The sequence below is a fragment of the Tyto alba genome, unplaced genomic scaffold (assembly GCF_018691265.1).
Source record: "Tyto alba isolate M040663 unplaced genomic scaffold, T.alba_DEE_v4.0 Super-Scaffold_18, whole genome shotgun sequence".
Classification (NCBI taxonomy): Eukaryota; Metazoa; Chordata; class Aves; order Strigiformes; family Tytonidae; genus Tyto; species Tyto alba.
Window position 1 is genome coordinate 16,509,496 of NW_024881280.1, and position 26,979 is coordinate 16,536,474.

The 26,979-nt window shown below is 36.0% G+C and overlaps 1 protein-coding gene across 1 annotated transcript in view; it reads left to right on the forward strand.

Moving 5' to 3' along the window:
• AQR (aquarius intron-binding spliceosomal factor) overlaps positions 1 to 26,321 on the forward strand; it is a 55,174-nt gene extending 28,853 nt beyond the window's left edge. The window contains exons 21-35 of the mRNA XM_042790636.1: positions 711 to 854; positions 1,399 to 1,468; positions 3,889 to 3,999; positions 5,516 to 5,625; positions 8,298 to 8,433; positions 10,150 to 10,359; positions 11,188 to 11,325; positions 12,219 to 12,290; positions 15,556 to 15,743; positions 17,361 to 17,532; positions 19,491 to 19,661; positions 20,411 to 20,496; positions 21,266 to 21,440; positions 22,542 to 22,655; positions 25,788 to 26,321. Of these exons, the coding sequence (XP_042646570.1) occupies positions 711 to 854; positions 1,399 to 1,468; positions 3,889 to 3,999; positions 5,516 to 5,625; positions 8,298 to 8,433; positions 10,150 to 10,359; positions 11,188 to 11,325; positions 12,219 to 12,290; positions 15,556 to 15,743; positions 17,361 to 17,532; positions 19,491 to 19,661; positions 20,411 to 20,496; positions 21,266 to 21,440; positions 22,542 to 22,655; positions 25,788 to 26,036 (2,146 nt within the window). The 3' untranslated portion in view covers positions 26,037 to 26,321. The remainder of the gene's footprint in view (positions 1 to 710; positions 855 to 1,398; positions 1,469 to 3,888; positions 4,000 to 5,515; positions 5,626 to 8,297; positions 8,434 to 10,149; positions 10,360 to 11,187; positions 11,326 to 12,218; positions 12,291 to 15,555; positions 15,744 to 17,360; positions 17,533 to 19,490; positions 19,662 to 20,410; positions 20,497 to 21,265; positions 21,441 to 22,541; positions 22,656 to 25,787) is intronic.
• Positions 26,322 to 26,979: the final 658 nt, after the last annotated feature.

Here is a 26,979-nt window from a genome sequence, read left to right on the forward strand (position 1 = left end):
ACTGAAAATGAACAAAATACAAATATTCCTCTTTATGGTGAGCTATTGCTCTTCCTACTGCTGCATTTGTCCTGTAAAGAGACTAAGTGATTACTGCTGTTAAAGCTGTCTGCATTGTTTTCTCAATATAATTGAATAGCCGTTGGAATTCTTTCACCATGATTTGTTTCTGAATTGAAGTAGAGAAGCTTGCTAACTTGGAGGGCTATAAAAAAACCATAGAAATGGGAGAATAAAAGGCTTCATGTGTTGGAGCAGTTTAGAACATTGATGTATCTTGTGTAAGGAGGAAAAAAAAAAACAAACTTGCATCAGCTCTAGAACAAAATCAAGTTATTACTGTTGAACAGACAGTGCCGGTGGCTTTCTGTTATAACTTCACTCCTGTCCCTTCCATTTTCATCTATGAACTCTTTGCCTTCAGTGTTTCTTCAGCTGGCTTTCAACACTGTTCCTGGCTTTTCAAGCTATGTAAAGAGCACTTTTGACATACTTTTTGTCAAATATGTTTTCTTAAAATCAGCTTCATCAATTTATTTGTCATTCCTTTTCTTTATCCTCATTAATACTTGGTTATTTGCAGCTCTCGTTTCCATATTGTATGAAAGTTTGTCTTAATGGTGACAAAGAAATCTTTCTGTATAAACTTCTAAGACAGTCTGGTGTCATAGTGAAGGTGTTGAAGTGTTGTCTAAAATTATGTGTTACAGGATAACTTTCCCAATAAAGGGAGGTAAAGGAAAGAAGAGAAAAGAAGATGGGAATGAAGAAAAACCTGAAGAAACTAAAACACTGATTGTAGAGCCTCATGTCATTCCAAACAGGGGACCATATCCATATAATCAACCAAAACGGTAATGAGTGATTGAGAACTTACAAATGATAACACATGCATAACAGATCATTTTCAGAAATATGTAAAAAATAATGTTGTTGGTTATAAATGAAATGTAGTTTTGATTTCATTATCAGAAGAAAATTTGAGACTGTTTTGTTTTATATTTAAATCAGACTATTATCCCCTCTCTGTTAAATTCCCTCAAAGAACAGTGAAAAACACTGTCTTTTAATATTGTGTCAGGACTTTGAATATTAGGAGACTCATACCTAAGTCATCTTACAGCATTCTCAGGAAATAATAACTAAAGACAGGTGATCCTCTGGATGGGATGATTTTGTTGTCACGTGGGCAACATGATTTACTGTCTAGCTTAGAAATTGCAAGATTGTCATGTCTAAAGAAAATGGTTGTAATGTTGATTTAATTTATATAAAAATTGGCCAGCATCTAGGGAAACGTAGCCAATTAATTTAAATCAAGCTTCTTAAAACAATTGCATTTATCAAAACTGTTGGCAAAATATATCAATGCTCTGATCTTGTTTTGTTTTGTTACAGCAATACTATTCAATTTACCCATACTCAGATTGAAGCTATACGTGCAGGAATGCAGCCTGGGCTAACTATGGTAATAATATTTTTAAGGATTTTATACTCTTACTTATTAGCTTCTTGCTTTATGTATATTCAGTGAAATACCAGTAATTCCCATTTCTGTGTCCTTGCTGAGGTCACTTCTATTAATAGTTTAAAAATATGAAAAATTAACATACAGAGGTTCAACATCCTCCCATTTTCACAAAATCATACAGAAACATATTTCATCTCTGTATAACTGTATCATGTGTTTCAGGGGCTGAAGACTTTCTACAACAAGTGAATTTACTTTTTCAGTGGTTGGATTGCTAGTTTTAGACTGTAAAGCTTTTACCATGTCTGTTATTTTTGGCTGTTTTAAGTTACTTGCATCATTCTTAGTTTGATCTAACTCCATTAAAGGAAATGGAAGTCATTGAATTGTCTTCAGGGAGCTTTTTTCTTCTGTCTTGTGAAATATAATGTGCAATCCTTTATACCTACTGACTTCTGTAACTAAGAAGTTACAAACCCAACCAAAGCTGTAGATTCATTATGGAAAATAAGTTTTGAACAGTGAATTTATGTGAACATCTTTAAGGTTTACCACTCTGACTTTGACTACAGTCTATCCTGACAATGACTCAGTGGAATATTTGAATGACTTCTCTCATACTCTTAACTACTTCTTGGTTTATATAGGCAACAATGCTAATTTTTAGGTTTTTGTATTGGTATCCTTCCTCCTTATGTTTTACCACTCCCTATACACTCTGTAGCTAGCACATAAAAGGTGCAAGGCAAAGGAAAAAATGAACTTCAGTAGAATTGTATGCCTTTTGTCCCTGCCTAAGTGTACTGAAATTAGTAGTGTTGTAAATGTGTATAAAAGTTACCTGGGTTCTTGGCAGTGGTTTTGAGTATGGTATGTTTTCTAGCAGAATGCAGATGAACTTTCTGGTTGTTGACAGAATATCAGCTTCAAGGTCTATTTAGAAATTAAAGCTCTTTTTTTGAATGCTGTGAAAATGCCACTGATAGAGACTTTAAATTTGGCTATTAATCAATGTTGGAAGGTTTTTTTTTTGGAATGATTTGAATGGCTGGGTTGTAAATAATCAGAGTGTTTGTCTAAGAATACCCATGCCAGTGTATACTAGTATTGTTTTATATCAGTAGTATTGTCAATAGGAAAGAAGACTTGGAAATTACAAATTTTATTGTAAATTTTATTACTACATTTTGTAGTATATAATTAACACACAAAATACTAGAGAGGGGATCTCTTAAGTCACCTAGGTTTTATTTTTGTGTTTCTTAATTAGCGTTGTATACTGTTTTTAGTATTGTTTAATATTTGTTGAACTATCAATGACCTTCAAATACAAGTGTCGTGCATTATAAACTACCATCTACCTCACTTTTGGAGGGCTTTAAGGAAGAAAAATAACTTGCTGTGCCTGGCACTCCATCAGCTTTCATAAATATTTGAGAAGATGGTCATTATATAATTTGGACTTCTGTACTAAAACTGCAATGGCTGATGTTTTCAGAGGCTAGAGAAGGCAGACTGAGAAAACAGTTACATAATATAACCCTATGTTTTATTTTCTGTCATTATGTGATGTATTTCTGTCTTTGTACTATCCTACTTGCTTTTGAATCCAGTGATCATTTCATAGCCGTTTGTACTTTTATGTGTAGATACACACACAACCTGCTATTCTGTGCATCTTAATGCTGAACAGATGACTTTGAGATGCTTTATGATACTTGGATATGTCTAAAATGTCTCAGTTGCCAATCTTTGAATGTTGTTTATATAATTGAGCCTTTAAAAACATTAACTGTCAGTATTACTTCTGTATTTTCAGTTGTAGATTTTTGAGTAAATAATAAGAATGGTCTCTCTTATTGCTGTTCATTATATGTGCCTCACCTTATTTGTTTTCAGTTGTGTATTTTGATGCTTTTTTCACTGTTTCCCATATGTTTAGCCTGTCCTGAGGCTAAACAGCCTTTTTTGCCTCTGAGGAGGTCTGTTTTCATGTGTTGCAGAACAGTACAGAATAGTAGTTCATGTACTGGATTACCGTATTCCTTTTAGGCATGAATCTAACTAAACTGAAGTAGTCTTTTGTTATATATTGTATTTGTTTTTGAAGTTCACAAAAGCCAGCAAGCAGTTGCTGGATTACCGTATTCCTCTTGGGCAGGAATCTGCATTAGCGTTGGGATAAGTCTTTCATGATTTATGAACTTGTCCTTGAAGTTCATGGAAGCCAGCAAGAAACTGTATGTGAAACAGAAGATTTTTTTATGTTGTTGTGAATGTATGATGTCAGTGTCTTGTGAGTTTGTTTTCTTTTTTTTTTTTTCCCCCAACTGGCTACATTCCCATATTGTGCAATATTCTGATAAATTGTGTGTTGATTTTTGTTTCGTTTTAATTTTTTTGTTTGTTTTTTTTAGGTAGTGGGTCCACCTGGTACTGGAAAAACTGATGTAGCAGTCCAGATAATATCCAATCTTTATCATAATTTCCCAGAACAACGAACTCTTATAGTTACCCACTCTAATCAGGTAAAGTGTCAGGCTTGTATGAAACTTAATTAAAACTAAAATCAAGTAGAACAGCAGGTATTGAGATCAGTAGGTCTGGGTTTGCAGTTGTCTCTTAACAGTGAAAACTTGAGTTGGCTTATGTGCAGTTTTGCCAGTTTCATAATGTGAAATTTTTTAATTTCGGGTTTGTAGTTCTGAGCTATTTTCATCAGAAGTTTTCAATATATTTAAGTGGTTGGGATAGAAATTAGGAAGTATTTTGAAAAACTGTCTGTGCAGTTCTTAGTTGCGCATTCACTGTAGGCATGCCAGATTTTTGCTCATTGGCTATCTTGGACACTGGTTGCTTCATGTTTCTAAGGGAAGGCCTTCGGCTGAATGCTTGCTTTCCATTCATAAGAGATGGAGTCTAGCTGCTAATTCTCAAGCATATTTAAAATAAGAATGATAAAAGTCATAGATTGTTACGCTAAATCTGCATCTGGTTTGGAAGGATTTGTTTGGAAATTAGGCTCATCTATTTCCTGGTCTCCCTAATTAACCTATCCCATCTCAGATATGAGCTATTTTAACTGAACATATCACTTCAAAAACATGTAATCTTTTTCCATCAGAGCAAGATCAAGCATTTATGCTGTTGATCAAAGAATGATGGCTGGGGCTTCACTTTGGTGAGGAGTTGCAACCTGGAATAATATAGGCCAGTCTCCAGTGGGTTGTGGGAGAGTTACAGGTGGTGAAGCTGAGAGAAAGTGTTGAGAGCATGTCCGTTGGGGAGAAAAGGAAGGAAATAATCTCAAGCGGGTAGGAGACTCTTCTGACCAGTCAAGACTTATGTGAGAACATGAACTTGAAATTGTACTTCAGGAATTAAACTGTATCTCAGCAGAGTTTGTTCCTTGTGCCTTGTTCACCTGATGTGAAATGTAAGTGGAGCTTGCTCATCTTTATTCTTAGTTCCGTAACTTGATGATCCAGTGCTTACGAACTTATTCCTTCGAAATACACTGAATTGGAGAGTTGATACTAAGCTGTTAGAGAATTGAAGAGTTTAAGGCAGGTGATGTGGCACACCTTGGAAGTTCAGCAAGATTTATTTATCCATATGGAATAGTCACAGCACCTTCCAGTCAGTATCAGATCACACTCTTCTAATGTACAGTAAAAGTTAAATGGTTTGAAGGCATCTAACAAAATCAAACTGTGGTTCTTGATACAGTTTTATAAACTGATAGCTTTATTAACTAAATTAACTAGGTGATAGAGTACAATTTTTAAATTGTTTTAAAATTGTAAAATCAAATTTAGTTGTTGTATACAGTATGCAAATAAAAGAGTTTTAGTAGGCTAATTTCCTTCTTGTCGGGTTTAAGAGCTCTAGTTTCAGTATTAATTTCATGTTTGCTTTGGCTTCCTTTTATACCAAAATAGGCATAATTTACTATCTGGCTTACCAGTAATTCTTCAGTTTTCCCCTGCAAGAGCCTCTGAAATTCTGAAAACTACTTTTTCTTCTGTTCTTGTCAATCTTTAGGCCTTGAACCAGCTGTTTGAAAAAATCATGGCCCTAGACATTGATGAGCGCCACCTCCTGCGTCTGGGTCATGGAGAAGAGGAATTAGAGACAGAGAAAGATTTCAGCAGGTGAGAAAGGAGGTGCTAATGATAAACTCACTTGCATAAACATTATAGCAAGATGTATGTGTTGAATCCATTCTACCTCCCTTGTAAATGAGGAAGGAGATGTGCTTGAAAAATTTCACCTTTCTTATATTATTGAATCCCAGTAATGCAGAGTGCACTTGTTTTCAGTACAGGGTTGAGTAATTTTCGTTCTTATTTGGTAGATAAACTGTATTCTTTTGAGAATCCAAAGGCAGAATCAGGCAGTTGCTTGTTCACAGACTCTGACTGCTTGAATAAAAATAGTTCATTATATTGTGGGCCCATATACACTTTATAGGATTAATCTGTTTTGTGAAAGTTGAACAGTAAAGGCAGGTGTTTGCAGTTCCAAATTTTTTGTGCAAAAATTGTATCACTTCTACTGGCATGGTGAATATAGCATTACTAAATATAAACATGAAATTAAACTTTCTGCTTCTAGTTCTTCTGAATATTGCTTAACTACAGAGTTACTTATTTCACTGGTAAATAACACTGTTTGAAGGATACATACATAGGGAAAGCTGTCAAGTCTGTATCAATACAGACTTAAGTATCTGTTCTTGTAAATATTTGTACATTTGTTACATGATAGTCCAGATGACTGCAGTAAGATTACACACATTCATAAATGTAAGCAGGGGGGTATAAGGGTTATACACTGGAAATAACTGAACTGTCCAGTTCTGGATTATTATGGCAATAATTTGAGTTCAAAACCTGTAGTAAAAATTATGCATAGTCACTAGAAGCTACCCACATATGCATAATTGAGTTTCATTTAGCAAAATAAATACCTTGCGTGTGTGGTTTTTTTTTTTTTTTTTTTTTTTTTTTTTAATTTGAATGCTTTGACATAGTCAAATTTATTCCAGAAATTTGATAGCCAAAGTCTTAGTGAAATGGTGCCATGGCAGATATTTATTTGGTAATATCCATTGTTTGGAATATTCCTTGAACATTAGTGCTCATCACTTAAAGGAGTTTTCTTTGAGATGCTCTCACTATCTAGTTTTATTCTTTTTCAAGGTAACTCCAGACCTATGGACCATTACTGTGAGTCCTATGGGTTCTGGCAGTTTGGGAGGGAGGGATAAGGGTTAAGGGTTATATATGATGATGGACTTGCACTACTGTGAGAAGATAAATTTACTTTCTATATACCTTTTGTTTGTTTTTAAGTTGCTTCTGAGTTCGTGGGTTTTCTGTGTCAGGCTGCTTTAGAGGGCACAATTCTGCTTAAGGAATTTTTACTGCTTGCAAGCTTACTGTTCCTTTTTTACTCCTTCTGCAGGCACAGCAAAGTGGGGCAGGGGGTATAAGAACATAAGGTGGGGAGGAGCTGATTTACGCTGGTACTGTCACTTAAACACAAAGGGAATCACAGCTAAAGAAAATTTTTGTAGCAATAAGAGTACATGAAAGAGGACATATGACTTGAATTGTGAGAAATAAGAGGACATTGGAAGTGCGAGGGAAGAAAAAACACAACTGCTTGCAGTCACTTGTAATTATAATGGATTAGTTCTGTTGATGAATTAAAAACTAGTTAGTATTCCAAGGATCTTAACTGTCATAGTTCCTGAAGAACTTGTTTTTTCCAGTTGTGAACAATATCATATTCAGTTGTGTCTTAGTAAATGCAAATCTCCAGCTTTAACTACTCTCACCCTTCTAAATAAGACAATAGAACCCATTGTGATTACCAGGGATTGGGTTATTTTTTTTGCTGTGCAGAAAGCATATTTTATGAATAGTAAGTTTAATAAGAACTTGAAAGTTAGCCTTTATTCACATTTGAGCTTTTAACTACATAGCATTTTTAAAAGAAAGTGTCCTGTTCCTCTAACTTCTTTAATTCCACTCATTCTACTTTTTAATTTCTTTTCTCTTTTAGAAAACGTGATTCACTGATTTTTATTTTTCTTGTACTGTTTCTGGGAGCGGGGGGAGTGTATGAAATAAGGAAATTGATTTATAAAAGAAAAAAAAATTAGGCTTGCATTTTGCAAGAGGATGAATAATGGAGGGAGTAGGTTACAAACTAATCATTAAAGCTATTCAATGGGCAGCTATGAGTACAGGACCTCCTATGTGTGGATGCCAACCTGTCTGTTATGGTGGGCATTACTGCAAGACATTTTATATATTGCTGATAAAGGAAGTCAGCCTTATCGTACTGAAACTTAGGATGTAGGTTCTATTTCTGATGGCCCATAGACTTGTATAACTTGCTTGTGTTTGTGTTACAACACATGGTGTACTATAGTTCCTAAACACTATGTTGGAAGTAATGTTTTTCTGCTTTACAGAGGTCATCATGAGGATGTTTTACCAAGACTTATGAAGCTTTTGTCAAAGTGATAGGATAAATGGAGCTTTTTTTTTTTTTTTTTTTTTTTTCAGTAACAGCTCTCACATGGCTTTGTAAATTATTAGGACTCAACTGATAGATATAGTCACATGTAGCAAATTCTTGGTTTTTGGAATCAGGCAGTAGTTGTGGGAGTTTTTTTGGTAGTGTTGTTTTGTTTTGTTTTTTTTTTGTCTTGGTGGTGGTTTTTTGTGATCTCTCATTGTTATACTTAGACAAAACAGTTTTAATTAAAACATTTAAATACAAATTATGTGATACTTAATCCATTTTGTAGGTATGGAAGAGTTAATTATGTGCTGGCTCGAAGACTTGAACTTCTACGAGAAGTTGGGCGACTGCAAGAGAGTCTTGGAGTCCCAGGAGATGTTTCTTACACTTGTGAAACAGCAGGCCACTTTTTTTTATACCAGGTAAGGACTGAAATACTTCTACAGAGACTGTATGACCTCAATATGCTGTGAAACATTTTGTAAAAATTTGAGTGAATGTTTCAGAATTAAGTCTTAAAAAACTGCGTTTTCTTTGGTGTTTCAAAATACAATAACAGCTAAAGCTATGATTGCAACATATACTTACTTGTATTGCTATTGTTTTAAATCCTGCCTGATGACTCACCAATTGAAAAGCTAGTATTGCTGCTTTCCATGCATATTGGCAAAGACTTTAACCCGAAATTTCTCCTTCAGATAGGAAAATCTGTGGGCTGCTTTACATTGTGGACAAGCATTAGAGCAGTACTTGGTGGTTCTGCTAGAAAGCTTTTATGGCATTAAATGCCAGTGTGAAATTGGATGCATACACAATACAGTGATTTTTCTGTGTGTTGTATATCCCTCATTTCCCTTCCATTTATTTTTCAGTGACGTCTACATTAGCAGTTAGTGTAGCTTAAGCAAACTCCTAGAGTGGTACTTGGGATCAAATGCATACACTGTAAATGTTTTTACAGAAGTTACTTTGGGCTAGCTGTAGTGTGGGCCTAAACTTTAAATGGACATTAGATGTTGGAGAGTGCTAGGAGGACTGCTAGAGCTCATCTTGTTCAATTTCCTCCCAAAAGAATCCCACTTGGTATTTAAACCACAGTACTGTAAGTGGAGATAATAAAGAGATTTGCTTCTATATTGGGTTTATGTGGAAAGGTCTTGGTAGCAGGGGGCTGCAGGGTGACCTCTGAGAAGAGGCCAGGAGCTGCCCCATGCTGGACACAGCCAGTTCCAACAGATCCACTGCTGGCCAAAGCTGAGCCTGTCAGTGACACTGGTGGCACCTCTGTGAAAACGTTATTGAGAAAAGGTCAAAAAACACTGTACAGCAGCTGGGGGCAGAGGGGAGAGTGTGAGAAACAACCTCACACACCAAGGTCAGAAAGAAGAGGAGGGGCAGAAGGTGCTCCATACACCAGAGTGGAGATTCCACCACAGCTCAGGGAGAGGACCATGGTGAAGCAGGTTGTCCCTCTGCAGCCTGTGGAGGACCATGTCAGAGCAGATACCCACACTGCAGTCCATGGAGGACCCTGTGCTGGAGCAGGTGGATGTGCCCTGAAGGAACATGCAGCCTGTGGAAAGCCCATGCTGGATGAGGGGAGAAGCGTGAGGAGAAAGGGGTGGCAGGGATGCAGTGGTATGAACTTGAATGACAAGCTTCATTCCTCCTGCACTGCTCAGGGTGGGGAGGAGGTGGAAGAGTTGGGAATGGAGTGAAATTGAGGCTGGGAAGCAAGAAGGGGTGGAGAAGAAAGATGGTTTGGTTTTGTCTATGTTTCTCACCATTGTACTCTTATTTTTAGTTGGCAGTAAATTAAATTAATTTTCCCCAAGTCAAGTCTCTTTTGCCTGTGATAGACCTTGCTAAGTGATCTCCCTGTTTTTATCTCAACCCCTAAGCTTTTCCATCCTATTTTTTCCCCCTGTCCTGTTGAGGAGGGGGCGTGAGAGATGCTGGGCGTGAGTCTGGCAGCTGGCTAAGGTCAACCCACCACAACTTCAAAAATGTCCTACTGATACAAGGTCAAATGCTTGCTTTTGTGATAATTATTTTTTCAATCCTATGTGCGCAAGACTACACCTTGAAAATGACTTCGATATAAAAACATGTCAGTATGACACTTTTGTTTGTCATAGGTAATGTCGCGTTGGGAGGAGTATATCAGCAAAGTGAAAGTTAAAGGTGGAAAATTGCTAGAGGTTACGGACGTCTCCAGTTTGTTTCCTTTTCACCAGTATTTTGCAAATGCTCCTCAACCAATTTTCAAAGGCAAATCCTATGAAGAAGATATGGAAATTGCTGAAGGGTGTTTTAGACATGTTAAGAAAATATTCACTCAGCTTGAGGTAAGACATGTAACTATTAAAAGTAAGGGGATCTGGCTAATCCTATAAAAAACTTCACATGGTTCCAAAATTCTCCTTTACCCTACATCCTAAAAGGAGTATATACCTCTAGAGAGCTTCATTAACAAGCAAGGCATTCAGGTGTGAATTTCCACCTTGTGAAATATGCCTATATTATTCAAATAGGGACAAGGGTGAAGGGTCTAATGTGTTGTATTTTGATTTTAGGAAGTGGCCATTCTGCGTGTTCCATTTTCAGTGATTAGGTTATTAGGGTTGGTGTGCCTATCACTGCTCCTCTGATCCTCACAGGGTCTTTATATTTACAGAGAATTGCCTTTAATCAGATAACCTAGAAGTAACTTAAACCGATTATCTTCTGTTTTTCCCATAATTGCTTGAGGAGCTTTTAAAAGTTAAGGTGAATGTGATCTGTGAAACATTTGGTCATATTAACTGTGTTGGTCTTTCTAATACTGAATTTGATGTGATATTATGATGCAGTAAACTAGGAAACAAGAAGATATAGTAAAACAAAATTATGGGGGATTCTAAGAGGGTTCCACAGAATTGAGTAGTTGTCTGCAAATATATATGCACATAGGTTGGAGAATTCTTTGTGTTTTTAAAAGATTGCTTTTTGAAATATTGTTGCTTCCAAGTTTAGCATAAAAAAAATTACTCAGATGGGATTGTTAACGGTAGATACCTTCATAACTTTCTTGCATAATTATATTAAGAAGGTGGCCAGATAGCTTGAGTGAATGCATTTTATTAGCAATAATTTTTTGTATTCTGACTTCTATGATTTTCTTTTCTCCTTCATAGGAATTCAGAGCATTTGAACTTCTCCGCAGTGGTCTGGATAGATCTAAATACCTGTTGGTGAAAGAAGCAAAAATCATTGCCATGACTTGTACTCATGCTGCTCTGAAACGACATGACCTGGTTGAATTAGGTTTCAAAGTAATGAATATACTAGTGTTACTACACTATAATTGTTTTCTGGGTTTGGTTCTACCTCACACCCTTGTATAAAACTTTTTATCTGTCCTAAATCTAGGCAACTAGATTATTTGGAGTTGCATTTTTTTACCAGTATGTTTCAGTGTTTACTTGTACTGAACAGAAAAATTTAATTTCTGTAAATAAAAGAAGAGATCACTTTTAAGTTCTAATATATATAAAAATGCTTAATAGTGCATATCTGTAAAAAAAAGAAAAGTTAGTTTTGACATATTAGATGATGAACTTGCAGTGATATGATTGAGTAATAAAGGCAGAATTGGGAAAAAATCCCCATGGCCTTTATAACTGTTTACCTAAAAAATGAACAATTTGAGGAAAAACAACTGTGATGGAATGCTGTTTTCATTCTGCAGTGTTAGCTATAGGTATTAATTTAGGACAGAGTTTTATCTGACAGAAACAAAACAAAAGCCCACCACCAACAATTAGTTTAATATTATTTTTCTCCAATAATGCACTATATCAGATCACAAAAATACTCCTTTTCTGTCTCAGTGCAGAGTTACCAAGTTAGTTTCCTCCACTGCAGAAAGCTTTTCTCTTGTGGATGGGTTATGGCAAATGGGAAGCATGTCATGTAGTTCAGTCATGGATTCTTTCTAGATGTCAGCCCTGATTGCTACAGGTAGATCTGCCACTGATGTAGGATTTCACCCTCTGATGTTGATTTTTGGTAATACTGGTATTTTGCCTATACGGTCAAATCCTGTTGTAACTGTCCCACCCATCAAAAAACCAAATGAATAATAGATGCTTTCTTTTGGTAGGCTGAATAACAGTATTGATTTGTATTACTTGGTTGATGGACATCTCTATTTTTTCTTTCTCAGTATGACAACATCTTAATGGAAGAGTCTGCTCAGATTCTGGAGATCGAAACCTTTATACCTCTCCTGTTGCAGGTTAGACCTGAATTATAAAACGTGTTACAAAAAATGGTAAATGAAAGTCTGTGTTAAGTCTGTGTTCTTGAATAATACAGAATATTAAAAGGAAAATATCTTGTTCAGAAACTAGAACTGATATTTGCTGCTAGAGTGGACAGACAGTAAGAACTTTCATATTGTTCTACATTAGTTGTTTATTCCATTTTTTAATACTATGGAGTAAGCTAATAGATTCTAAATACGTGCCTTTTATTGACTAAAGAGCAGGACTGGCACGCTTTCATTTTGAAAATAAATAAGCGAAGATATTTATTTGAACTAGGTCCTGGCTTTGATACTTTTGTTCTTTCTCATTTAATAGTGATTATTGCTAATTTTAAAAATTGTTAAAATTACTACTACATGTTAAATAATGGTTTTGTTTCCCAAGAATGTAGGGCTTACATAATTGCTCTGTGTCATCCTGTGTGCCTGTGGTGTTCAGTCAATTTCAGTCAAGATTAACAGAGATAGGGGATACCGAATGCCTACAACTTTGAGGAAAACTGGAGCCAAGTAGAGAGGAGATGTTCTAATCAATGTTACAACTCCACAGAAAGAAAAGAAATGGTTATTTCTACTTTTGCCAAATAATTGCACACCTGATGTCTAGCTAATTGGTAAATATTTAGCCTGGAATCAACTGCATCTTGTACTGAGTTCGGCAAGCCGCCAACTGGTGGATAAAGGAATGCAGATGTGATACAGTTGAATGGAGTCTTGCAGCTGGAAAGATACTGCTAACACAGGGGTGGAAAGAAGGAAACAAGCTGGAGTAACATAGGGATATTTATAGCACAGACTTTAGGAAGCCAGGTGGTAATAGCTCTGTGACATAAGGAGTTGTTCTAAGAGAGGGCCAAAACTGTTACTTTTAAAATTGAGTATCCTTCCCTAAAAACATTTACTTTGATCATTTGAAATACAACACATTTCATTCAAACTATAATCCCAGATTATCACAAGATAAAATTTCACCTCTGGAAGTGAAGTATGGGCTCTCTCAGGAACTCTCTGCAAACTCTTTAGCTGCAAATCAGAAACTGCTATGTGGGAAGTCAGTCAAATTGAAGACAATCTGTACTGTTGTTTTGATTCTTAATCAGTGGCTTTCTGAAAAATCCACAGTCTGCATTTGCTCATATTCTAAACTTAAGTTTTCTTTCAAAAGTTTTGCCTGGAGCAGATATTTTCATTGGAAATCAATAATTTTAAGTCTTCTAGATAACCACATCTAAGCTTTTGGATTTTCATTCTACAAGCAAATGAATTTCAATTGAAGAAGGAATGATAGAAACTCCATGAAATATTTGATGTATTTGTAATTGCAGCTCATAATTTTTCACTTTGCTCTTTAACAATGGAGAGTAGAATACAATTGCAGGAAAGTAACTCAGTATGAGCCTGGTGCACAAAAGAATGTGCATGTCCAAGTGAACCATATTGCTATTAAAGCCCAAGTCCTGTTCTCAGTTGCTGTCTAACTCTGTAGGCGCTTAAGTTTTAGCAACATTAATAATTCTTTAACACCACCTTGATGTGTTAAAGACTACTGAGTTTTGATAATTCTGTGCAGGTTGGCAACTAATTCACTCTCTAAACCCCAAATACTGCCTGAACAGGAGCACATATTTCTACATCTTGTTTGGGGTGTTTGGAGAGTGAACTGCTATTTGGTGCGGCTTCTCACAAATCATAACACAAGATAGTGCTGCAATGCCATGTAATGAATAAATCCTGCATGGCTTTTTCCATGGCTTTAATTGGTTATGAAATTAGTATATTTTGTGAAATAAGCATCTTACGGTGTTTTTTCAAATGTTTGAATGAGCATTGAATAACCAGATGGCATCAGGCTGGTGAGGGGAAGTAAGTGTATATGAGCAATGCAGAAGCTGAAGAGTTTTGTGTAATTAAAGCAGACTGTTTCACCATAGAGACATACTCTAGGGGATATTCGATGACTTTATTTACAACAGCCATCCAAACAGTCCTTGAAAATTGAGGGGTTTTGTAACAAAGCCTAAAGAACTAGGCTTACAGAGCAGTAGCACTTGATTTCTTGCACTTGGAATTCAGAGTAAGAAATTTTTAGAAACAGTTCTTTGGGCTCCTTGTCCAAGACTAAAATTGCTGAGAAGAACAGAATGATTATATAGAATGCTTGGTCTTCTCCAAAGCAATAACCTTTTAGGAGTTGGGGGGGGGGGGGGAGCGCAATTAGAAATCTTTTTCTATGCCATTGAAAATAATTTCCATCTTCTTTCTTACTTAAGCCATCTTCAGGTTTGATGGGCTGGACAGGCCAGAGTTCGGTTTTTCTTCCTTGCTCTCTGATCAGAGAGGGTTTCAGAGCTCTTCCACTTCAAGTGGCAAGAAAAGGGGCTTTAGGTTCTGGCTTGAATAGTGCTCCTGTAAGGAAAGGGAAATATCACAGGAGTGTGTAAAAAATTAAGAGTCTGAATTGTAAAACTGGCAGGTGGAAATCTTCAGGATTCCAATTCCTGGGTGATGTTACCCACACATTTGTTCCTTTTATTTGTCCTTACGTTCCTTCATGAGCTCTGTCAGTATGTAACATAGGTATACAAAGGATGATTAGGAACTTGAAAGAGATATACCAAGCATACTGAAGAGCATTCGGTGAGGATTAATTAGGGGCACATCCTGGTCAGGGAAGAAGCCTTGAACCCTGCCAGGGAGGGGGCAGCCACAGTTTCTCTGGGCAACCTCTGCCAGTGCCTCACCACCCTCACAGGGAAGAATTTCTTCCTAATAACTAATCTAAATCTCCCCTCTTTCAGTTTAAAACCATTACCCTTCATCCCATCACTACACTCCCTGATAAGATTCCACCCCATCTTTCCTGTAGCCCCCTTTAGGTACTGGAAGGACGCTATAAATTCTGCCCAGAGCCTTCTCTTCTCCAGGCTGAACAACCCCAACTCTCTCAGCCTGTCATCATAAGGGAGGTGCTCCAGCCCCCCTAGCATCTTCGTGGCCTCCAATGGACCCACTCAAGCAGGTCCATGTCCTTCTTATGCTGGGGGCCCCAGAGCTGGACACAGCACTGCAGGTGGGGTCTCATGAGAGGGGAGCAGAGGGGGAGAATCCCCTCCCTTGACCTGCTGGCCACACTGCTCTTGATGCAGCCCAGGACACGGTTGGCTTTTTAATGTGTTGTAACTGAGTGCCTTGATTATATTGTAATAGTTATAGTTGTGTAATTGTTTAATTCTAGAACCCCCAAGATGGATTTAGTCGTTTGAAGCGCTGGATTATGATTGGTGACCATCATCAGTTGCCACCAGTCATTAAGAACATGGCTTTTCAAAAATACTCCAACATGGAGCAGTCTCTTTTTACGCGGTTTGTTCGTGTTGGAGTGCCAACTGTTGATTTGGATGCTCAAGGAAGAGCAAGAGCAAGGTGAGACAGAGAAAATGGCATGTCTAAATTGTAAGAAAATACAAGGTTTAAACTTGAAAAAATGCACTTAATTTGTAAACTTTGTTTTTTATTATTAAGACAGGAGTTTGCAAAACTAATTTAGTTGTTTTGTTCCATTTGTTTCAGCTTAGACTAGGAAGGCAGATTTTTGTTTGCTGAAATGCAGTCAGCATTTTTTTTAATATAGTAGTACTCCACTATTGTATGAATAATTTAATGAAAATTATATTTAAAGAAATTTTAATAGTCTTAAGTGTTTGAGGTTTTTTTTATAGCTGAGACTTATTTGCAGAAGCTTCCTTTTCTAATCTAATATATTCAAGGCTGAATAAAGATTTGATTTATTTAACATTGAATATATAATATTTCCCTTAAATTCTGCAAAAAGATGCTTTGCTTGTAGTATTTCACCAGAGCCTCAGCTTTGATTGGAGACAACCATGTTGTTCACACAGGAGCATAAAGCCTTTTTTTTATATTAAAAGAGATACTGCATCTCTGTAGTAAGATAACTTTTTTTATCCATGTATTTGTCATTTAATTGTGGTAATTTAGGTGTCAAACTTATTTCTTGTGTAAAGTGCATATTTTTGGTGTCATATTAAGAAAGAAAAATAAAGCCAAATAGGAGAAAATTACTCCATATAAAATCTTGCTACTCTAAGTTTAGTTCTAATTTCTAATTTTTTTAGGCATAAAATGGAGTGAACAAGATGGATAACTTAATTTTTTTTTCACGTAGGAAATATTGGGGGCGGTAGAATATTATTTTCTGGTCATACAACAGTTTGGGATGATTTTAAGAATGCAAATTATATCTGAGTGTGATGATAAATGAAGTTTATTTTGCAACATCCCAGCAAATTTCTTAGAGATAAGAGAGCAGAAGAATTCCTTCATTTTGCAAGAAATTTATTGATCAAGGATTTTTTTCTATACCTTTCTACAGTTTGTCTCTTCTGATCATAGATAGCTTCCCCATCAGCTATCTGCTGCTTTATCTGGTCTGGATATTGTCATGCGTTTGTGAATGAAGCGTTTTGGTTATATTACTATCCCTATAAATACCAGGGTGATTCAGAATTGGGTAGAGTTGCTTCCCTTCACATCTCATGTTAATACATGACAATACACAAAATGAGAAAATAAATTTCTTTTTGCAGTAAGAAGCTTTACAATGGATAATTCAGAAAATCCTTTTCCCTTGTTCCTTTTTTGTAAAGAAATATTAATATTCCTTAAGTTTTGTTACCCAGGAAAATTCCTGCTAGATTTCTTTGCAAAATTTGTACCCTTCAGTGTAAAGCTGATCAAGCGGACAGGCTTAAGGCTGAGTGTACTGGACTGAGGTGAAATCTGAAGTTTTCTGTGAGAGAGAACCAAACTGAATAAAAGCTCTAAAAATAATTTTGCTGTATAGCCTGTACAAGTATGTTCATTTATATATGTACAGGCTATCCATCATCTTTTTTTTTTTCATTGAAAACCTTCAGAAGCATTAATCTTGAAAGTGAGGGATTGTGTGCATCTGAACTATTCTGAGTGAGTTTAAGAACCCACTTTAACTATTTGGGGTTTGTCTTTGTTTTTGAACAGTTTATGTAACCTCTACAACTGGCGTTACAAAAATCTGGGTAACCTGCCTCATGTGCAGCTTCTGCCAGAGTTCAGAACAGCCAATGCTGGATTTTTGTATGACTTCCAGCTTATAAATGTAGAAGACTTCAATGGTGTGGGAGAGTCTGAACCCAACCCTTATTTCTATCAGGTAAGAGAAATATTACATGTATACTTTATTTAATCTGCATATGGCGTATTAAATCTGCAATGAAGACAGTCTAAAAATACAGCAAACTTGAATTCATGGTCTCGGATAACTGAGTCATGCGTATGCATGATTTTTTTTCTCCTTTTAACAAGTTTTGAATGTTGAAAATGATAATGTGTTATGCTGTGCTTTTTGCTCAAAGTGAATGACTTTTCTTGGTATCTGTTTTCTCCATGTTAAGGGAGGGGTGAGATTTGGTGTATAATTCATTATGAAGCGTTTTGGCCTATGGCAAATTAAACTCCATTGTAATTCAGTGGTTAGTGAAGAAAGCAATGGTGAGTCATAATCCACTTTATCTCACTTCTAGATTGAGGACAGAGTGTTTGGAGGGCAGAGTTTTGATTTTGTTTTTCAAGCTGTAATACTGTAACATACATGTAGCAAAAAGTTGTCCTATGGAGCAGGAACAGCTGAAATTAATGCCTTAAAAATGAATTCTGATAATTGAGAATCTGAGCACTGCTTTAGACCACTCCTGGGCCAAAGAAGACTGAGAACACTCACACAAGGACACAGAATACCTTTATTAAAAACTACAGTTGATGTTTTTTTGGTGATCTCAAGGATTGAGAGATATTAGCAGAGTATCATGGTGGCATTGCATGTTTTTTCATGAGATAACATATTGCTGCCACGTACTATTTATCTGTGTGAATTTGGGCATTTCTTTCCAGACTTAAAGGAGATTAAAATTTGTAGGATAGCTTTATGCCCATAGATGTCTGATATACTTGGCGACTGAGTTTTTCAAGTAATGAAGAGCCCACTTAAGGAAGAATGCATGAGTCTGTTACGTCCAGCCTAGTCAAACATACGCCAAGTGGGTATAAGATTCCCAATATAAATAGAGCAAGAATAAATGTCAGCAATTGAGAACAACTTTTTAACCTGAAATATAATTTTTGTTGACAGAAAATGGATTTAAACAGGCTATGAATAACTTCAGTCTGGAAATAGGACAAAACTTCCTATAGCCTGAAGAGTGATGCTCTGGGACAGACATTATTTATTATAAGTAGTGACACAGAAAAAAAAGTTACAAAATACAAAATAACATCTGGTCATTTGAAAATAAATAGCTATGGCCTGCAGTACAAGTAACTGGATTTTATAATGCAGATTATCAGTCTGTCTACTAATTGATAGTTGAAAGGAGTTCCATTATACTAATTCAGCTAGTTCTTACTTTCAATTTACTGGCGAGTGAGTCATTGCAACTATTTTGTGTGCTTATTTGGAACCATGTTATATTGTCACTAAGTGTCTTTTTCAAACCCTTGTATTTAAATCCAGGTATCTGTAGACTATCACCTTCAAACACTTTTTAACAAATAATAATTTCACAGTTATATAAAACTGGTGGGATTTTAGCATGTGACCTTTAAGAAGGAAAAATTAAGTTGGTTGTGTTCTGTAGTACAGATAAGGTGGCAGTTCCTTTGGGTAGACAGCTATATGCATATAAATGTATTTAGGTACAAATGTGTAAATACTTATTAGTCCATGGATACAATTTAAATGTTTTAACATTTAATACTATATTTAAGGACTACTAAGTATTTAGAATTTAATCTTGTTGAAATAAAACTGGCATCTTCTAACAGCAATATTGAGGTAGATATTTTCAGCAGTTCTCTGAATAGGAATAAGTTATTACACCTACTCGTGATTCTTTTATTCTTTCAAAATGGCTTTTATTAAGTGAGCAAAGAAGCATCAGTTCTAGAGACATCTCAGGACTGAGATTTTGTCTAAATTCGTGATAATGTCACAGGTACTATTCTTCTTTCCAATCTTACAAGTTGAGTAACCTCTTTTTTCTTTTTTTCTTTTTTTTTTTCTTTTTCTTTTTTTTTTTTTTTTTTTTTTCCCCCATCTTCTCTTTTAAACTTAAGAATCTTGGTGAAGCTGAGTATGTTGTGGCACTCTTCATGTATATGTGTCTGCTTGGTTATCCTTCAGACAAGATAAGTATCCTGACAACGTACAATGGACAGAAACACCTGATCCGTGATGTCATTAATCAGCGGTGTGGAAATAATCCACTAATTGGACGACCAAACAAGGTGACTTTGAAAATATATCAGTCATTGGAGTGGTTCTGGTTTGTTTGTTTTTAAATTGTCATCTTCTAGAACAGACTAATAGATTCACACCTTTCTGCACAAGTATTCCCTGGTTATCTACACATTTAACCTACATTCTGTAGAATTTCAGAGAGTTAGTGCCCTTGTTTCTGCCTGTTTGTAATTTGACATGCAAACAAACTGAAGTCGGTGAAATTGGAAAGGCTACAGACTACATGGGACAGATTAATGCTTTTCTTTGTCATTTATTTTGTCCTCAAAAAAAAAAAAAAAAAATCCACCACCAGACCCTGAAAAACACACCTCTAGGAGGATCCACCCAGAGTGGAAATGATTTGATGAAATGTATGATGACAAATCTGATGAAACAAATGAGAAACGTAATTACAAAAATCGGGTGCTAGTTCTGGAGGTTAAAATTCTGTATTATAAAACTGATGTCTTCCCACAGTCTTTTGCTATTAGCACCCTACTGTTAGCTGTCTGAATCGAATAAAAACATAAAAGAAACAGTGTAGTGAGACAAAAGGTCCTCCCAACATCTCCCAGAAAGAACAGGCTGGTGATTTTTGGTTAGAGATCAACTAAAACATAGTTAAAGCATCTTCTTTTCTCATTTACTTCAATCTCAGTCCAAAGTTTATCTTAAAATTTTGGTGTCACGTTTTAATTGAAATGGCGACAATTAACCTATGGATATTTTTTTTTCTTGGGTTTTGATTCTCTAGGTAACAACTGTGGACAGATTTCAAGGTCAACAAAATGATTATATTCTCCTTTCACTAGTACGTACCAAAGCTGTAGGCCACCTTAGGTATGTAAGAAGATACTCTTGTAGTGTCATTAAACTACATGTTTTCTGTATAAGGAAGATGTTTGTAGTACATTATACAAAAGTGTTTGATTATTTGAGCATCTAGTAGAAATAAAGGTTAATGCTATGTATTGAATGAAGTTCAGACAGACTTCCTTTTGTAGCTGTCTGGTACCCTCTTTACAACCACTTTATCCTTTAGTAATGGCTGTTATAATTAGTTTATATTACTGCAGATAGGTTGAACTTAGTTTCACCTTAGTAGAAAGAATAGGAAAGTATTGCTTGAACAAATGCAGGCTTAAATGTTCTCACAGATTCTCTCCTGTATCAGAAGTGTTTGATCACTGCATAGTTGCATCGTGGTGTGTAGTTTAAAATGCTTGCAGTTCAGTTTTGGGGTGGGGTGAAGAAAGACTTGTCTAATCAGCAGTAGTTAGATGACTTACCAGACTCACGCGTACTCGTTCAGGGATTCAGAAATGCTATTGTGATTCATTCTCAATGTAAATCTTTACCTGTGCAGTCTGGGAAAATAGTAAGGAGTGATTTTTTTCATAACATTATCGATACAGTGAACACTTTTATATAATGGTTCTAGGATTTGGTAGTTATTGAAACAGTATGTAGGGAAAAAAAAACCTAAAGACAAATTAGTTTTTTAGCAAATAATTTTGTATTTCCTTTCACTAAGACTTCTGTATACTTTTTTTTATTGTAACTATGTCATCAGTCAAAAATACGATTGATTTTTGTTTGTTTTCTGAAGGGATGTCCGACGATTGGTCGTTGCTATGTCAAGAGCCAGGCTCGGGCTTTATATCTTTGCAAGAGTATCGCTGTTTCAGAACTGTTTTGAGCTAACTCCAGCTTTCAGCCAACTCACAGCTCGACCACTTCACCTCCATATTGTTCCCACCGAACGTTTTCCAGTGGCAAGACAGGTAGGAACAGCTGCTCTGAATTTTGCTATCCGTAATGGGGGTGTGTGTTCACCCACTTTTTTTGGATGGTCTATAAGAGGTGGGACCTTTTCTGTGCTAAACCAGTACTGATTTGGTAATTACGTCCCTAGAGTTAACTTTTATCATGATAAATGCTATCTGTTTTTAATTGATTTTTCCACAAAATTTAGTTATCAGTATAACTCTGTTATGCCTGCTTTTTCCAAAGTTCTACCTCTGTAAATGATTCAGTATTTTTCTTTTGTGATAAATGGGTAAGTTTTTAGTATGCTACATATTTTTGGTCTTGTTATGAAACAAAATAACTTTATTTCTCAAAAAAAAAAGTCCACACAAAGCTAATCACTTCTCGTTAAAAGAAGTAAAATTCTATTTGACTGAATAATTCAGGATAACCAGTTAACTTTTTTTTTTTTAATTAGGTCCAGAGTCACAAAAGAGTTTTGTTGCAGAGCTAGGTTCATAAGTACAAGAACGTAACTTGTAATATTGCACTTGATCTTTAGGGAATGCTTTGTATTAAGCATCTAAGCACAGGACACAGAGTAGGATGCTAAATGAAGAAATGAAGGAGCATATCTACTTTTCCTTCCTGGAGCTTTGAGAAAAGGTGCCTACATGAGCCCAAAAATCTGTTACAGATCTTTACTTGCTCTTAAGTGCTGTTGGTATGTTTGGGAGCAAGCCCTTCAGCTGAAGCTTTAAGGTCTACTGTGCAACAAAGAATGCAGGGTACATGGTCGGTGAGTGTAAGTAAGGAGGAGCTGGACTGTGGTGGACAAGTAGGCTAAATCCTAATCCGATTGTAAACTATTTGTGCCTTCAATATGTTAAGTAAGCATCAGAAACCAGCCTTTCCTTTTGAAATTTCTTCATTGGGTTGTGGTAGCATGATTAATTCAGTTCCTTAGAGTACAAAACCTACACTTATCTTTTCAAAGAATTCAGCTATTTTTTTTTTTCCTTTGAAAACCATTATTTAATTTCTTGGTGTTTGTTTTCTAATATAGTTAAATAACCTTTGAATAATGGTTGTTTTGCTTTGCTTGCTGAATGTCCACCTTTTTTCCCTTTCCTTAGAATGGAGAAAGACCATCTCACCAAATACATGTTATTAAGAACATGCCTCAAATGGCTAACTTTGTATACAATATGTATATGCACATGATCCAGAGTACACGCCACTATCAACAGGTAAGGACTTTCTAACTTTTGGAAGGTGTGCATTTAAAATAAACTGATTTTTAGTAAGTGACTTGAGATGCTGCTGAGCTTTGAGACTCCTCCTGTTATATTTAAAATTCAAGAAGGTTTTATGACTGGGGGTGAGAATATTGAGGTCTTTAAAATCTTTCAGTAGGAAGAGCTGTATCTTTTAGTAATTTAAGCCTGAATTTAAGGCCCCCAAAATCAGCAGTAATTGATGCCAAGTGCTACACATGGCTCTGCCTGGGCCCAAAAATTCCTTATTAACACTGAAGAACTAGCCTGTCCACTGTTTACTTGAAGTAAACGTGTGTGTTAAGTTTCAGGTAAGTTCAGCAGTGGTAGTATAGCACCACTGCATGATGCAGTAATGTTTTGTAATAGAGCTTTTCATGACAAACCTGCAGTGTATAGAAAGACCAGATCATGTCTTCAAACCATTTTAACCATGTTAGCTCCCTGCTTTATCCAGGCTGGTTATCAGCCATAGCAGTTTTATTCTGGAGCAATTTTTTTCAGCACTAGTTCATCACCAAGCAAAACAGTATGGGGTTGGAAGCAGTTGTAGATGCTTTCTCACTTCTTTACCTAATTTTGTCTTGTGTTTAATCCCTGAAGCAGAATTCAAAACCCAGCAAAGACACCTTGTCATCTTATGTATGTGAGCAGAGCTTTAAGGCAGTTTAGATGGCATACTGAGCAGAGAGCTGCCTTTGCTCAGCACACTTGGATCTGTAGATGCCTAGAGGTAGTTGACAGTAAACAGAAAGGGAGAGGTCTTAAATTCTACCCCTCAACTACATCAGCTTTCACTTAATGTCTGGGGTGTATCATGATTATATTGCTTATAATTTATTCTTTCATGGTACTCTAAAGTTCCCTCATTGGTTTTTGCTCTTATGAAGGATTTCTGAAAGTGTAAAAAATTGATGTAAAAGGACACTACTCACTCCATCTTAGCTCGCTGTGGGAAGAGAGTGTGAGCATGGCTCTGTATCCTTGAACCTAGTTCAAGGTATTTGTCTGAGATTTAGGTTCTCTTCTTTAATGCAAAGATGTTTCTCTATCACCTGCTCTTCCTTCTTTCTTCCACTGATTGTTTCATCTAATATGGAGCAGTGTAATCAGTAGGGATCAGAACACAAAACAACTTTAACTGGCTGTCACACTTCCAGATAGAAAATTCATTTTTCTCTGCAGTTCTTATCCAGTGAATCTTGGAATTTTTTTTGTTGTTGCCTTTTCTGGGAGGCATAGCTTCAGCCAAATTCTAAGCGTTGTGCTACCCAGAAGAAGCCTTTGTCAGATGGGCCGGATACTTTCTCACTATTTTGGGGAATTGGTCTAGTTATCTGTCTGCTGTAAAGAAAAGGGGATAGAGAAAGAGTGACACTACTAAAATCTTCTTGTAACTGTTTTGTGTGTTTTTTGTTTTGTTTTTGTTTGCTTGTTTGTTTTAAAGTAGTGAAAGCTCACACTGTTTTGATAGAAACACAGTCCTATAAGCACATGACAAGACTTGATTTGGAGCCAGTTTGTCTAATATAGTTGGAGATCTCTCAACCATGCAGATCATATGTGATGAATAGCCCTCTCAAAACAAAAGTGTATACATGTCCTGAAAAGCAGATGGTAGCACCTAAATTTGCCAAAAGATGGGTTTGCTTGACACCGTAATCAAATATGGACCAAATCCTTCTGCTAATACTAGCTATTCTTTGTAGCATCCTAATCTTAACCATTGCTAGCTAAAATAAGTTACAAAACTGCTGTTTTCCTACCGTGGCAATGAACCATTCTTCTTGCAAGAGAAGTCAAAAAGTGAACTAAAAAAAAAAAAAGGCAGTCATTAAATTTATTTTACCCTATTTAGTACAACGTGGTATTTTTCCTTTTCTTTTACATTAGTCTTAACAATAGTAGTCATGAAGCACAGCATGCATCTAACTAAATCACAGAAGAAGTCTGAGTTTGTTTTGTGCATCAGTAATATATTTTTGTATTAAAGGATCTCTGGTTTTGAAATACATTTTCTTCTGTGAACGGATGGGTGAGAGACCAGTACAATAACTTCAAAGTCTATAAAAAATGCTTTTTATATCTCTGCTGGTAGTCATAATTGCTTCATAGATTTGCCTATGCTTGTCAGAAATTTTTAATATTAGTGTCATCTAATCGAAGATAAGACTTCACTGTAATTAAACACTTAATTTGTCATGTGAAGCCAAGTTGCCTTTAAGCAAAACAAAACAATCATCCATGGGAGGCTGCTTGAGCTTTCTTTTCATTGAAATGCTTCACAATATTCCAAGGAAATATCCATCATGTCATTAAATAACGTCAGGCTGTAAGAAGTATGTGTGTTTCTGTACAGCCTGGAGTGGTATAGCACTCATTCATACTCTTCAGCTCACTGTATCCTTGTTATTTTTTCCAGAATCTGTAATACGGCTACCATTGCTGCTTACAGTGTTTTACAAACTGCTTTTTTTGGTTGCAAGTAAAACACTGAATATACTAAATTACTTTTCCAGAAGTATTATGTGAAAAATATCTGAGCCTTGCTTTGTTACCGGAACTTGCGTTGTTTTACATTTATAGCTGTGGGTGCAACTTGTATAAGTGCAGATAATGTTCATATAGCATTTTATAAGATATTTCAAGGGGAAATTATTGGAATGAGTTGTTAAAGACAGGTCTGTTAAAGGCCTCAAAAAGTAAGTTAAACATATCTAGGAGTTTGAAATGGTTGTATATGAGATTATGGTAGGAATGTGCTTGTTGCTCCAAGTAGGGATTTTACATTGCCTTAGGCTGTTTGGGGTAAAAAATGTGAATGATGTCCTTGAATTGAAAGTACTGCGTTTTTAACACCCTTTTCTCGGGCAAAAAGTGTGTCTAAAATGACCATTCTGTGAGCCAAGATTATTCTTATTTTTTTTTTAATATAGGAGTTAAGTGCCTACAAATGATTAGGGCTTTTGAATTTTAAGTTTTTGTTGTTATCTAACGCAAAATTCTAAATATAAGGTGAACAGTTCAAACTCAAATAAGAATACATGCCAACATATATGTATTTGTTGTAAAAACCTGAAAATCCTTTCTTTTTAAATCACCTAGCGTTTATTGCCCCCACCTGCCATGATTGAAGAACCAGAAACTACTCCAACTCAAGAGACTGAAGTAGAAGGTGAAGTGCAAGGCATGCAGGAAGATGCTGAAGAAGAAGAAAATAAGGTAGGGGAAGCAATTACAAAGGAAGGAGAATTGAAAGTGACTGAAGTGGATGAACATCGAACAATGCCAGAACACCCTGGAAGAGACAGTGATAGTGGGGACAGTGAGCCTGAGAACGAGACTGAAAAGTGATCTGTGGGATGTTTGTCTTCTACGTGTTTTGGAAAGCGGACTCGGAGGGGGAAAAAGCAGTTAGAAATGTAATTGCTATTTTTACACTGACTTTTTTAAATGGTTGGATGTGTAATGTGACCTGTTCGGTATATTTTTCACTGAATAATTTGTGGACAAGCAAGATGTTTGGCAAACATTTTATTGAATTTTTTGTCAGTATCAGTAATGTAATTTGTTTAACGACCTTAAATGATACACAATTTCCGTGTCATAAGTTGTTCAGTAAAGATGCTTTTTATACCAGTTGTGAGTATTTGATTTTTAATTCAGAGTTATCCATAAAGCCTCACTGATTAAGTATATTCAATATTGGTCAGACACGCTATAGTTTCCTTAATATTTTGCAGTGGAGAGTTCCTTATGTAGAGCTGTGCTCATACACACTGATACGGTATTTTAGGCGTAAGCTCAAGTTCAGTAAGATATTTGTCTGTCTGAGAAATGTGAATTACCATGGGACTTTGAAATGTTTAAAAGCTTTATTGAATTGGAACCTTGGCAGGTTCTCAGAACTTTGTAAGGTCCAGGTACTTGTAGCAATTTCTCATTGTTGACTGCTGATGCTGTTTTTGATTGTTATTGACAGACCAAGTAAGGATGCAGCTTTTCAACAGCACCATTTTTTAAAATTAGTGTTTTGAAATAAATTTCTTTTGCTTTAAGTAGGACACAGTAATTTCCCAGGATAAAGCCACGAAGTAAAATGAAAGTAGTTCCCTGAATGCAGGATTTGCAGAACATACAATGTTGATGTTAATGACGTAACGGTTGAGTGTGTTTTCTAGGGTAACTTCCAAGTGTACATCTTTAATAAAAAAATGATCAGAGACAGGTTTTGCCCCAGTGCATTAAGAATAGCTGCCAACTTGGAAAATTATTCAGTGCTTCAATGAGACTTAGG